Raw genomic sequence first — 12256 nt, 5'->3', positions numbered from 1 at the left:
TAAATAGAGCGGATGCGGCTTGTATGCAGGTGCGGCTTATAGTCCAAAAAATACGGTAAATGCATTTATGAACATACATGATCTCAATGAGAATAGAAAGAATGAATATTAAACGAAGTCTCGTTCCCACTGGAAGTGACGCAAAGACAGCCGGGAAATGATGGCGGTAAAGAAAGAGTCACCACGCCCACCAAACAGCCTTCTAACATCTGCTACGTCTGGACACGCTTTTCTCTCTGCATGACTCCAAAAGTCTCCAAGTATTTCTGTATCATAACAGAGACAGAAGCAATGGGAAAGGTTTGACTCAGGTGTTTTCTGATTGGCTGCCATCCTGGAGGCTTGCTGATGTGCAGAGCTTGGGGTTTAACTGACTCATAAGACTTTGTCAACCTTTTCAACATTTCCTGTAGCTGTCCTCAAAACCTTTCATAGTGTTTGATCGGGAATTGGATTCGGAATATTAAAAGGAGGGACATGAAATGCTCAAACTCCCAGCTGCAACTTTCTGATCAGTGAATAACCGTGACCTGCTGGTAACGTTGCGGATGATCTCGTCTTTCGATCAGACGACTTTCAGCTTCAGTTTACTTTCTGTAAACTAGTTCTGGTTCCTAAAACCGTCGTCAGAGAAGAGTCACAGACAGACACACCCAAAAAAACCCAACTGCATCCCCTCAGTGACGTTCTGACAACGTTCACCGCCAACCGGCAACACGTGTCTGTGGAGACATGTTGGAAACAGAAGCAGGAAGCAGGACGGGACAGCTGTGTGTCCCTCACCGCCGCCCCGGGACTCGGAGCCCCGGGACCCGGAGACCGTCCACGTCCACCACTTGGAGGATGAGGAGGATCCACCGCCCCTACCGAGCTTCTAAACCTGCACAACTGTAACCTTGTGACAAGATCACCAACAGTAAGAAGCAGTCAGTCAGCTGAGTTAAATATAAAAATTATTTATTTATTACAAAGTCAGAGTAATGATAGAAAAAGGATTTCATAGAATACAAAAAAAGAACATTTTGCTACACAACAAAAGAAAGGAGACAGACTAGATATTTAGATACCGATAATGACCAGATCTCTAAAGTGCAATAGTGCTTTGAGATTCCCAGACTCCCTAGGTTCAGTATACAAACATCACAGTGATATCAAAAAGGTGCTCAAGCTCGGTCTGAATAGACTACAGTGGACTGGAGCAGGCTACTTGCTCCGCGACTCCTGCAGACACAAAGACCCACTTAAACATATACTGTTTGCCAGGGATGCATATACATTTGCATCTACATTAGGGCTGGGCGATATGGACCAAAAGTCATATCTCGATATTTTCTAGCTGAATGTTGATACTCGATATATATCCATATTTTTTCTGTGCCATAATTGGGGTTTCCCCCAAAGCATTATAGCATAGCATCTCTGTTAGCATCTCTGTTAGCATCTCTGTTAGCTTCATTTTTTTCTGAGGCAAACCCTTAAAAAAACAGTCAGTTTTAATACAAAGCAAATTAAATTACAATTAAATTAAAACACACTGTGCAATTAATACAATGTAGACAGTAACAGGCAGACTTTTCCACTGAAGTTGACAGTTGTGCAAATAACAAAACATTTGTGCGCATCTCAAATAAAACATTCAAGTCAATTTGTCACAAAATAAGCTATATCAAAATCATTTAATTTTTTTTTTTTAATCGATATAAACGATATTGTCTCGTACCATATCGCGTTTGAAAATATATCGATATATATTAAAATCTCGATATATCGCCCAGCCCTAATCTACATAAATACACCACTGGCCTGGTGCACACTCACCTCAGTACGGTGTACTAGTTTACACACACTTCACACTGGGAAACAGGACCTCGGTCTGGCTTCTTACTGTTTAACCAAAACATATCAAAGCATCAACTCTGAATCGGCGTCAAAAATACCACACTGAAACAAGGAAAACAGCTTAACAATAAAACAAAACAGAAACCTTCACATTAAAAAGAAGTACCTGCTCAGCACCGGCTCATGCATACCAGCAACTACCCCGTCAGTGAAACTGCACGGCCGACAGTGATACAACGCTGCTGCACCCAACGCCACAAGGTGAAAGTGTTTGTTTCCTCGACCCCGCCCGGTGGCGCAGGTATTTATGCCCTGCCTCAAACACCTGGCCAATGGAAATGTTCCACCTGCCCACACATCATCTAAAACCTGCAGAGATGCTGTCGAGGAAAGATAATGATGTTATCCTCCAAAGAACAGCTTCAACAGGGTCACTTTGGCCAGATGAGGGCCGGAAACGCAGCCCGGGCCTCCTGCGTGACCACGCCAGAAAGGGCTCCAGCTCGCATTTAAGTGGCGTCCAATGAAAATCTTTGTGCCGCGTTGAAGAAAGAATAGAGCATGATTTTAAGATTCTGGCGCTCAGCGTCTCTCTGGAGCTCAGTTCTGTCCTTCATATCAGACAGACAGAGATGTGATGTTGGAGATGAAGACAGGGGGGAGCAGAGCTGGAGAGAAACACCAATTCGGCTCCATGTGACCCCTGGGACGCCTGCAGGCTGCAGCGAGCCAATTACCAAGCTGTAGTCAGGACAAAAACACGGCCCGACTGAAGCCGGTGATATGTTTCAGTCCCGGTTCCACCTGCAGGTCCAATTCCAGGAAAACCTCCCAGACGCCGACCTTCTCCTCCTCACGTCCCTGCTTCCCTCCCAGCACCCCCGATTCCACAAAAGACTACAGGCTATAAGTGCAGCAGCAGAACGGGAGAGGGAAGAGGATAAAAGCGGTTGTTAAATAATCCCATTTGACTCTGAAATGTGCACCGCCGCTCTTCCTCTCCCCGCTCTCCGAGAGCAGGCCCGCTCCGGCAGGGCGTGGGCTGCATCGCTAACGAGGGGAGGCATGGAGGGAGACAGACATGTTTGGAAATGAGGCTTGAAAGGCAGCCCAGTTTGCAGCTCGGGGAATTTCTAAAACGTCTGCTGGGAAGGATGGGGAGACGGAGAGGGAGAAACAAAGGGAGAGAAATGGGAAGAAGGAGATAAGAGTAGGGGAGAAGTCGGGAGGATGGAGGGAGAGGCCGGGTTGTGATGCGAACAGAGGCCGGTGTTTCAGAGTAAAGAAACGAAACGTAAGGACGGACGGAGGAGAGTAAGTTCTGTTCTGAGTAGTCGAGAAAAGGAGATGTGCAAACTTCCCCGGCAGCTCCTCGCTCCTCATTAGGAGCCGGCAAAGTCAAAGTCCAGACTCAGATGATCTGCTCCTCTTTCATCTTCTTTTCTTGCTCCTTTATCCCCCCCTTTCCCAACCTGCCGTCCATACCAAATATTCTGGGACGGTTTCATCTATGTTACTCACGAACCCGAAGCTGTGAGCCCGAGTTACACCACTGAGGCTCTTAAAGGTGACCTATTATGAAAAACAGGTATTTTCTTGCTTTAATATATATAAAGTGTCTGTACAGCCGCCCGGATGATCCGTCCAGTTTCATGTGGATCTACGAGCCGTTCAGATTCTGCTGATTTTCGTTGCGTAACCAAAATACAAACCACGCCCACAACTATAAAACCGTGTAACTGCATGAGCGTCCGACTATCACGTAGCACTGCGTGACATCAGACGCTCTCTGTCCATCTCCCTCCAGCAGCTGAACTTTATTGAGGTTTTTGTAGTGAAATGAGGAGGAATCATAGAGATAACTTCTCATTTCAACTAACTGAATATATTGTTCCAATATTCCCTAATGTTCAATATTCCCTACTATCTATGTGCAATACTCTTCCATCCATTCAAGTGCAATATTCCTCAACCCATTCATGTACATTTTTATCCTCCCATTCACTCTTTTTTATAGTGTATATATATATTTATGTTTCCTGTTTTTCGTTTTGTTGTTTACAGTACTTGTTTAAATAGTCTTTGCATGTGTGCACTTTGACGGAGCTGCTGCCTAATTTCATTGTACCAGTATAATGATAATAAAGGCTTTCTATTCTATTCTATTCTAACTGGATCAGCCGTTCCTCATCCGTGACTGTTTCCTACAGCGCTTTCAACCGGCTTTCAACGTGAGCGACAGGAAGAAAATAGAAGCAGGGCGTCCGACAAATGTTCAGCTCAAAACGTTGCGCTGCGTCGCTGCAGCCAGTTAGGACAGTCCAATAGAAAATAAAGCAATGGAATTGATTTTGTCGCTGACACTCGCTCGCATCGCATGCAGTTAGGACACGGTAACTCCGCCGGCCGGAGCTTCCACCGGTGTATCTCGTCATTCAGGCAGCCAATCAGCACAGAGCCTCATTATCATAGCCCCGCCCACTCAGAATCCTGCATAGATAATGAGGTTAGAGAATGGGAAGATAAAGACATGGATCAGAGACATCCAAGGCCTGTTTAAAATAGGGATTAGATCCATAATAGGTCCCTTTAATGTGGTGGAGGTGTTTTCTTTGCCTAACCCTGCTCTGGTTGTGTTTTCTCAGGGGAAGCGGACCTGGACGTGGTGTGTGAAGCGTGTCTGCCCTACCTGAGCTGCAGGCAGCCCCCCAGGCTGCAGGAGGCCTGTCTGAGGTGAGGCCTCGCCAGAGACACAGCTGGAGCTCACGCCGTCTCAGAGATCCATTCTCTGCCAACTGGGATCGTTTGAGCCCGCTGGTAGTTTTGGGTTCTGGTTACACTGCAAAAACCCCAAATCCTAAGAATATTTGTCTTATTTCTAGTTAAAATGTCTCATTTTTGGTCAGTACACTTAAAACAAGACTCATCACTGAAAAAACACAACAATTTTCACCTGTTTCAAGTAGATTTTCACTTCAAATAAGTAGAAAAATCTGCCAGTGGAACAAGATTTTTTTGCTTGTAATAATAAGATAAATCTTGTTCCACTGGCAGATTTTTCTACTTATTTCAAGTGAAAATTTACTTGAAACAGGTGAAAATTGTCAAATAACAAGTTATTTTTCTGGTAATGACTCTTGTTTTAAGTGTAATGAGATTTTTTGAGTAAAAATTAGACATTTTAACTAGAAATAAGACAAATATTCCTGGTAAGATTTGGAGTTTTTGCAGTGTAGATCTTTTATTTCAAACATAAGCACAAACAATTTATTAATTAATAAAACAGCAGAACAATAAATCAATAGCATAAAAAAGATAATAAACGTACCATCGTAAACAAAGTAGAAGAGAATTAATAAATATAATAGCAAATATGTTATGCCCGAAAAAGGAGTAGGAAGAAGTAAAAAACTTATGAACTCTTAACCCTTGAACTCAATACAATTTTTTTCCAGTTGGAACCTCGTTATTAAATATGAAAGAAAAAAGAAAAAACTTAACATAGTTAAAGGTTGCACAAATGAATAGTAAGAATTGTATAAATATAAATTGTGGTATACCCGAGTATTAATCACATGAGTCATCTCTGAATTTATATACACTCGTGTACAATCTCATTCATTACAAACATTCTTACTCAAAGATATTTATACACACATTAAAACATACATACATACAGTGGGGCAAAAAAGTATTTATTCAGCCACCAATTGTGCAAGTTCTCCCACTAAAAAAGATGAGAGGCCTGTAATTTTCATCATCGGTAACTTCAACTATGAGAGAGAGAATGGGGGGAAAGAATCCAGGAAATCACAATGTAGGATTTTTACTGAATTAATTGGTAAATTCCTAGGTAAAATAAGTATTTGGTCACCTACAAACAAGCAAGATTTCTGGCTTTCACAGACCTGTAACTTCTTCTTTAAGAGGCTCCTCTGTCCTCCACTCGTTATCAGTGTTAATGACACCTGTTTTAACTGGTTATCAGTATAAAAGACATCTGTCCACAACCTCAAACAATCACACTCCAAACTCCACTATGGCCAAGACCAAAGAGCTGTCAAAGGACGTGAGAAACTAAATTGTAGACCTTCACCAGGCTGGGAAGACTGAATCTGCAATAGGTAACAGCTTGGTGTGAAGAAATCAACTGTGTGAGCAATTATTAGAAAATGGAAGACATACAAGACCAATGATAATCTCCCTGGATCTGGGGCTCCACAAAGATCTCACCCTGTGGGGTAAAAATGATCACAAGAACGGTGAGTAAAGACCCCAGAACCACACGGGGGGACCTAGTGAATGACCTGCAGAGGCTGCACTGGTTGAACTGGTTAATGAGCGGAGCAAACGACCCCGTGGACCGGTTAGAACAAGCCCAGCTACAGTAGCACCAGTTCTAGCTCGGCTCGTCTCGCCCCCCTCTGCATCTGAAGTCGATCCCAGATCTGGTCTTCGGAAAGATCAGTGTACTGGACTTGTTCTAGACCAGGGGTCGGCAACCCAAAATGTTGAAAGAGCCATATTGGACCAAAAACACAAAAAATAAATATGTCTGGAGCCGCAAAAAATGAAAAGTCTTGTCATTGGCAAATGGCAAAAGGCGAAATGTCGAGGAAAAAAGTCGAAATGTTGAGAAAAAAGTCGAAATGTTGAGAAAAAAGTCAAAATTTCGCGAAAAAAGTCGAAATGTCGAAAAAAAAATCGAAATGAGATTAAAAAGGAAAGGAAAAAGGAAGAAAAAAAACAGGAAAGAAGGAAAAAAAGAAGAAAAAAAGGAAAAAAAAAAGAAGGAAAAAAAAGGTCAAACATTTTTGAAAAGGCTCCAGGAGCCACTAGGGCGGCGCTAAAGCTCTAGGTTGCCGACCCCTGTTTTAGATGATATTATCTCTCTGTGTTACAAAAAAACGGCATCACAAATTACAGACTGTTAATTTCTTTGTAAATGTGCTTTATTATACACAAAGCATGCAGACATTTGAGTTTATTTTCAGGACCTTTACTAGTCATTTCAGTAATATGAAATCGTAGTTTGTGATGAACTAGTTTTGGTATCAGAGTACCTTTTGGCTCAAGGTTTTAACTACATTTCCAACGCAGCAGTTCACATCACCTGCTGCTGCCGACACATCCACTCAGATCTGACTCTCCGTCTGTTTTAGTCCTGCAAAGCTGCGTCAGACACAACGTCCAATGTTCAAACTGTCCCAGATCATTTGTAGTGACGGCAGGCCCGGGTGCCGGTCTGCAGGGCTCAGCTGTGACGGGGGGAAATGCACAGCAAGATGTGACTTCAGATCTCACCTGTTGCCATGGAGACATCAATGCTGGAGCTGAGGCTGCACTTGTATCAGCTGTTACTGCTTCAAACATGGACCAGGTCTGAGTGTGTTCTGTACTAACTGGGAAGATTCTTCATCGTTGCCTCCACTCGTTTCGTTGCCGGGTGGAAGCCGGTTACACCGTCACGCTAATGCAGTGTTTCTCAATCCTGGTCCTCGTGGGCCCCTGTCCTGCATGTTTTAGATGCTACCCAGCACACCGTGATAAAAGTACCTGTGTCATCAACAGAGCTGTGCAGACCTTGGTGACAAACTAATGAGGACCTTTAATCAGAATCAGGTGTGTTGGTGCAGGGAAACATCTAAAACATGCAGGACAGGGGCCCACGAGGACCAGGATTGAGAAGCACTGCTCTAATGTGTCATAATATAAACCAGAAGATTTTTGTTTGTTTATTTGGACTTCAGTCACGGCGCCTTACAAAAACTCTGTCATCTGCAAATAACTTTAACCCTTGTACTGTCTTCAGGTCAAAATTACCTAATTCTCCTTCCTTCCGTCCTTCCGTCCTTCCTTCCTTCCTTCCTTCCTTCCTTCCTTCCTTCCTTCCTTCCTTCCTTCCTTCCTTCCTTCCTTCCTTCCTTCCTTCCTTCCTTCCTTCCTTCCTCCCTCCTGCTCTCTCCTTCCTTCCTTCCTTCCTTCCTCTTTTCTCCCTTCCTTCCTCTTTTCTCCCTTCCTTCCTTCTTTTCTCCCTTCTTTCCTTCCTTCCTTCCTTCCTTCCTTCCTTCCTTCCTTCCTTCCATCCTTCCTTCCTTCCTTCCTTCCTTCCTTCCTCCTGCTCTCTCCTTCCTTCCTTCCTTCCTCTTTTCTCCCTTCCTTCCTTCTTTTCTCCCTTCCTTCCTTCCTTCCTTCCTTCCTTCCTTCCTTCCTTCCTCCTGCTCTCTCCTTCCTTCCTTCCTTCCTTCCTTCCTTCCTTCCATCCTTCTTTTCTCCCTTCCTTCCTTCCTTCCTTCCTTCCTTCCTTCCTTCCTTCCTTCCCCCCTTCCTTCCTTCCTTCCATCCTTTTCTCCCTTCCTTCCTTCCTTCCTTCCTTCCTTCCTTCCTTCCTGCCATCCTTCTTTTCTCCCTTCCTTCCTTCCTTCCTTCTTTCCTTCCTTCCTTCCTTCCATCCTTCTTTTCTCCCTTCCTTCCTTCTTTTCTCCCTTCTTTCCTTCCTTCCTTCCTTCCTTCCATCCTTCCTTCCTTCCTCCTGCTCTCTCCTTCCTTCCTTCCTTACTTCTTTTCTCCCTTCTTTCCTTCCTTCCTTCCTTCCTTCCTTCCATCCGTCCTTCCTTCCTTTCTTCCTCCTGCTCTCTCCTTCCTTCCTTCCTTCCTCTTTTCTCCCTTCCTTCCTTCTTTTCTCCCTTCTTTCCTTCCTTCCTTCCTTCCTTCCTTCCATCCTTTTCTCCCTTCCTTCCTTCCTTCCTTCCTTCTTTCCTTCCTTCCTCCTGCTCTCTCCTTCCTTCCTTCCTTCCTTCCTCTTTTCTCCCTTCCTTCCTTCTTTTCTCCCTTCTTTCTTTCCTTCCTTCCTTCCTTCCTTCCTTCCTTCCTTCCTTCCTTCCTTCCTTCCTTCCTTCCTTCCTTCCATCCTTCTTTTCTTCCTTCCTTCCTTCCTTCCTTCTTTCCCCCCTTCCTTCCTTCCTTCCTTCCTTCCTGCCATCCTTCCTTCCTTCCTTCCTTCCTTCTTTTCTCCCTTCCTTCCTTCCTTCCTTCCTTCCTGCCATCCTTCTTTTCTCCCTTCCTTCCTTCCTTCCTTCCTTCTTTCCTTCCTTCCTTCCTTCCATCCTTCTTTTCTCCCTTCCTTCCTTCTTTCTTTCCTTCTTTTCATTCTTCCTTCCTTCCTTCCTTCCTTCCTTCCTTCCTTCCTTCTTTCCTTCTTTCCTCCCTTCCTTCCTTCCATCCTTCTTTTCTCCCTTCCTTCTTTCCTCCCTTCTTCTCTTCCTCCTTCCTTGACCTGAAGACATCACAAGGGTTAAAGAGGACATGAAACATGAAACACCTCTTTTCTGATATTGACTCATTTATTTTGATGCCACAACCAGCCAAGAAACTCTGACGTAACAACGTCAGTTTGTCTGATCTGGTCGACCTGACGAGCGCTTTTAAAATGCTGTTTGTGACATCACAGACCCAGGTCAGAGCAGAGCTGTCTCTTCATCTTCTCTGTTTCACATCCCTTGGGTAACAACGTTATAACGTCAGCTTTCGAGGGGGCAGGCGCTGCTGAAGCTGATCCCGACCCAAACCCCTGAAACCAGCAGCTAATTCAGGGTTCATACGTTTTGAAAAAACCTGGAAAAGTCATTGAATTTGAAAATGTCATTTTCAAGGCCTGGAAAAGTTTTGGAAACATAAGTTCATCCCAAAAGTTTTAAAAAAGTCATGGAATTTATTTTTCTCACTTAATGATAACATTTAGTAATAACAGCCTATAAGGTAGATTTAAATTTTATCAATACATATTTCGTATAGAAAAGTCTTGTGCGTTCTCACGCCTGACGTTCCTAACATCTTGCAGATCATGCAGATCGGTTATTATTACAGTTATTACAGTTATATTAGATTACTATACTACACTACAACATAGTACTGGTTTTTTTTATCATATCACACCAAAATAGCAGAAAAAATGTGTTGGTTTTCTCCACGTGACAAGAGCAAAATTCAGTCTGGGAAGGACTTTAAAAACTTGACGACAAACTCCAGTGCAGTGGAGTTGAGGGATGGAGGCACGAGGATTCGGTGTTGAGTTGTGGGAAGCTTCCAGGCCAAGGGTAAAGCTTTTCTGCATCAGCCACCGTGCCACGCCCAGGTCCAGTTTCTGACCAATCACACAGCAGTTCTGCACTGCAAAAATTCCAAATCTTAACAAGAATATTTGTTTTATTTCTACCTAAAATGTCTCATTTTTAGTCAAAAAATCTTGCGCATTTATCTCAATCGCACGCTTTACCATGAAGTCAAACAAACTATATGATAGAGTAGCTTATCGCTGGAAATGATACTTCTGCTGTTCATTGAGTCAGCAGCACTGAGGCTTCAGCACCACGGACAGCGACGCAGCATCAGCACAAGCTTAAACCGGGAGTTCAGGAACAAACGGCTCTGTGCAAACAGTAGTTAAGAGACAGAACTAATAATAATTCCAGATTTATAGTTAATATACACTATCTGCCTTGTTGGTTATATATATATATATTTTTTTTTAATTTATTTTTTTTTTTATTTTGAGATCATGATGTCCAATAAGATTTTTAACTCATGTTTTTTATATTACAAGCAATTGTCTAAGAAATTTTTACTATACTTTGGAAAATGTGGGTAATTCATTAAATATTGCAAGTGTTAGGACTGTTATGTGAATGAATGAATGAATGAATGAATGAATGAATGAATGAATGAATGAATGAATGAATGAATGAATGAATGAATGAATGAAAAAAAATGTATTGGTCACCACCAAGCATGAACACTTGGTCACGACCAAAGGCTTGTGAATGCCCCCCCTTCTTACATTTCAAAATGTTCTTTTGTCTTGTTTGAGACATTTTCCTTATATGAAATAAACACAAAAGAATAATAGCTAACAACAACAAAGAGCATGTGCACATATACATGCATACCTATCTGCTTATGTCGTACCTACACATATATCCATACATGTACATTGAAAATTGTCAAATAAGTTATTTATCTGGTGATGACTCTTGTTTTAAGTGTAATGAGATTTTTTGACTAAAAATGAGACAAATATTCCTGGTAAGATTTTTTGTTTTTGCAGTGCGGTTGAACCAAGCGTCACAGTTGAACCTGCAAACCGTGTCGGCCCGTTACTCGGGATGAGAGGAAGTACTTTCTTTTGTTGAACCTTTTTCTCTCTCTGTTTCCACAGCGTTTTCCGCCACCTGATCCAGCTGGACCCCGACTTGTTCTGGTTCACCCTGAGCGAGCTGCACTGCCCCCGACCCGTCCCCGTACGTCCCCCCACACCCCGACCTGCCGCCCGTGCAGCTGAGCGGGGCCGGCCGGCCCAGAGACGAGCTCTCCGACAACGTGCTCAAACTGCTGAGGGAGGAGTTCGGCCCCGAGACGGCCCACTAGCCGCCGGCTAATGAGCCGGGGATTAACGCCACCGACCCGTCTCTCACACGGACGGCGTTTGGAATCACTGGCGCCAGCAGGTCAATGAAATGAAATGAAATCTGACAGCGGGGCTGAGAAGCCGCCGTCAGACATGCTGGTGATAAACTTTAAACTTCAGGGTGTGGAACTCTCTTAGAAAGCAGGAAGGGGGGAAAACAACAAGCATAAAACAGGATTGTCTTGTTGTGGAAACGGAGCAACGCTGGGCGGTCTATGGAGCCAAATCAAGGCCAAAAGTTTTGCTAATTTGAAACAAAAAATTTGAACCTGAAAATTCTTTTTTACAGTTTAATTTTTTTTTTCTGTTTTTTTTTTTCAGAAAAAAAAGATGTGAAACGGAAAAAAAGAAGTGAAACTGAAAAAAAGAAGTGAAACTGAAAAAAAGAAGTGAAACTGAAAAAAAGATGTGAAATTGAAAAAAAAAAGATCTGAAACTGAAAAAAAAGAAGTGAAACTGAAAAAAAAGGATCTGAAACTGAAAAAAAGATTTGAAACTGAAATAAAACGTTCTGAAACTGAAAAAAAGATCTAAAACTGAAAAAAAAGATGTGAAACTGAAAAAAAAAGATCTGAAACTGAAAAAAAGGATCTGAAACTGAAAAAAAAAGAAGTGAAACTGAAAAAAAAAGATCTGAAACTGAAAAAAAGATTTGAAACTGAAGTAAAAAGTTCTGAAACAAAAAAAAAGATCTTATACTAAAAAAAAAAAAATTTAACTGTAAAAAAAGAATTTTCAGGTTCAAATTTTATTTTCAAATTAGCAAAACTTTTGGCCTTGATTTGGCTCCATAGCGGTCTTCCACATTCAGTCGGAGCGCATTTCACGCCCCTCTTTGACAGGTTTATAATGTCAACGCACACGTTATCTTCGCGGTTACTTTTCGTGTTGTTTCTTTATTTTTCAAAGAAATGTTTTACTCTGAAGTACCGTGCTTGTATTAAAGATAAAACC

At 42.6% G+C, this 12256-nt stretch overlaps 1 protein-coding gene across 1 annotated transcript in view; it reads left to right on the top strand.

The window, feature by feature from the left end:
* Window positions 1-11379, top strand: part of tti1 (TELO2 interacting protein 1) — a 39710-nt gene extending 28331 nt beyond the window's left edge. Inside the window, 3 exon segments of the mRNA XM_061735082.1 lie at window positions 4485-4572; window positions 11054-11126; window positions 11128-11379. Of these exon segments, the coding sequence (XP_061591066.1) occupies window positions 4485-4572; window positions 11054-11126; window positions 11128-11262 (296 nt within the window). The 3' untranslated portion in view covers window positions 11263-11379.
* The last annotated feature ends 877 nt before the right edge of the window (window positions 11380-12256 follow it).

This window comes from Cololabis saira, chromosome 12, assembly GCF_033807715.1.
Source record: "Cololabis saira isolate AMF1-May2022 chromosome 12, fColSai1.1, whole genome shotgun sequence".
NCBI classification, from domain to species: domain Eukaryota; kingdom Metazoa; phylum Chordata; class Actinopteri; order Beloniformes; family Belonidae; genus Cololabis; species Cololabis saira.
The sequence above is the reverse complement of the archived record's forward strand: the minus strand, read 5'-3'. Positions and strand labels throughout refer to the sequence as shown.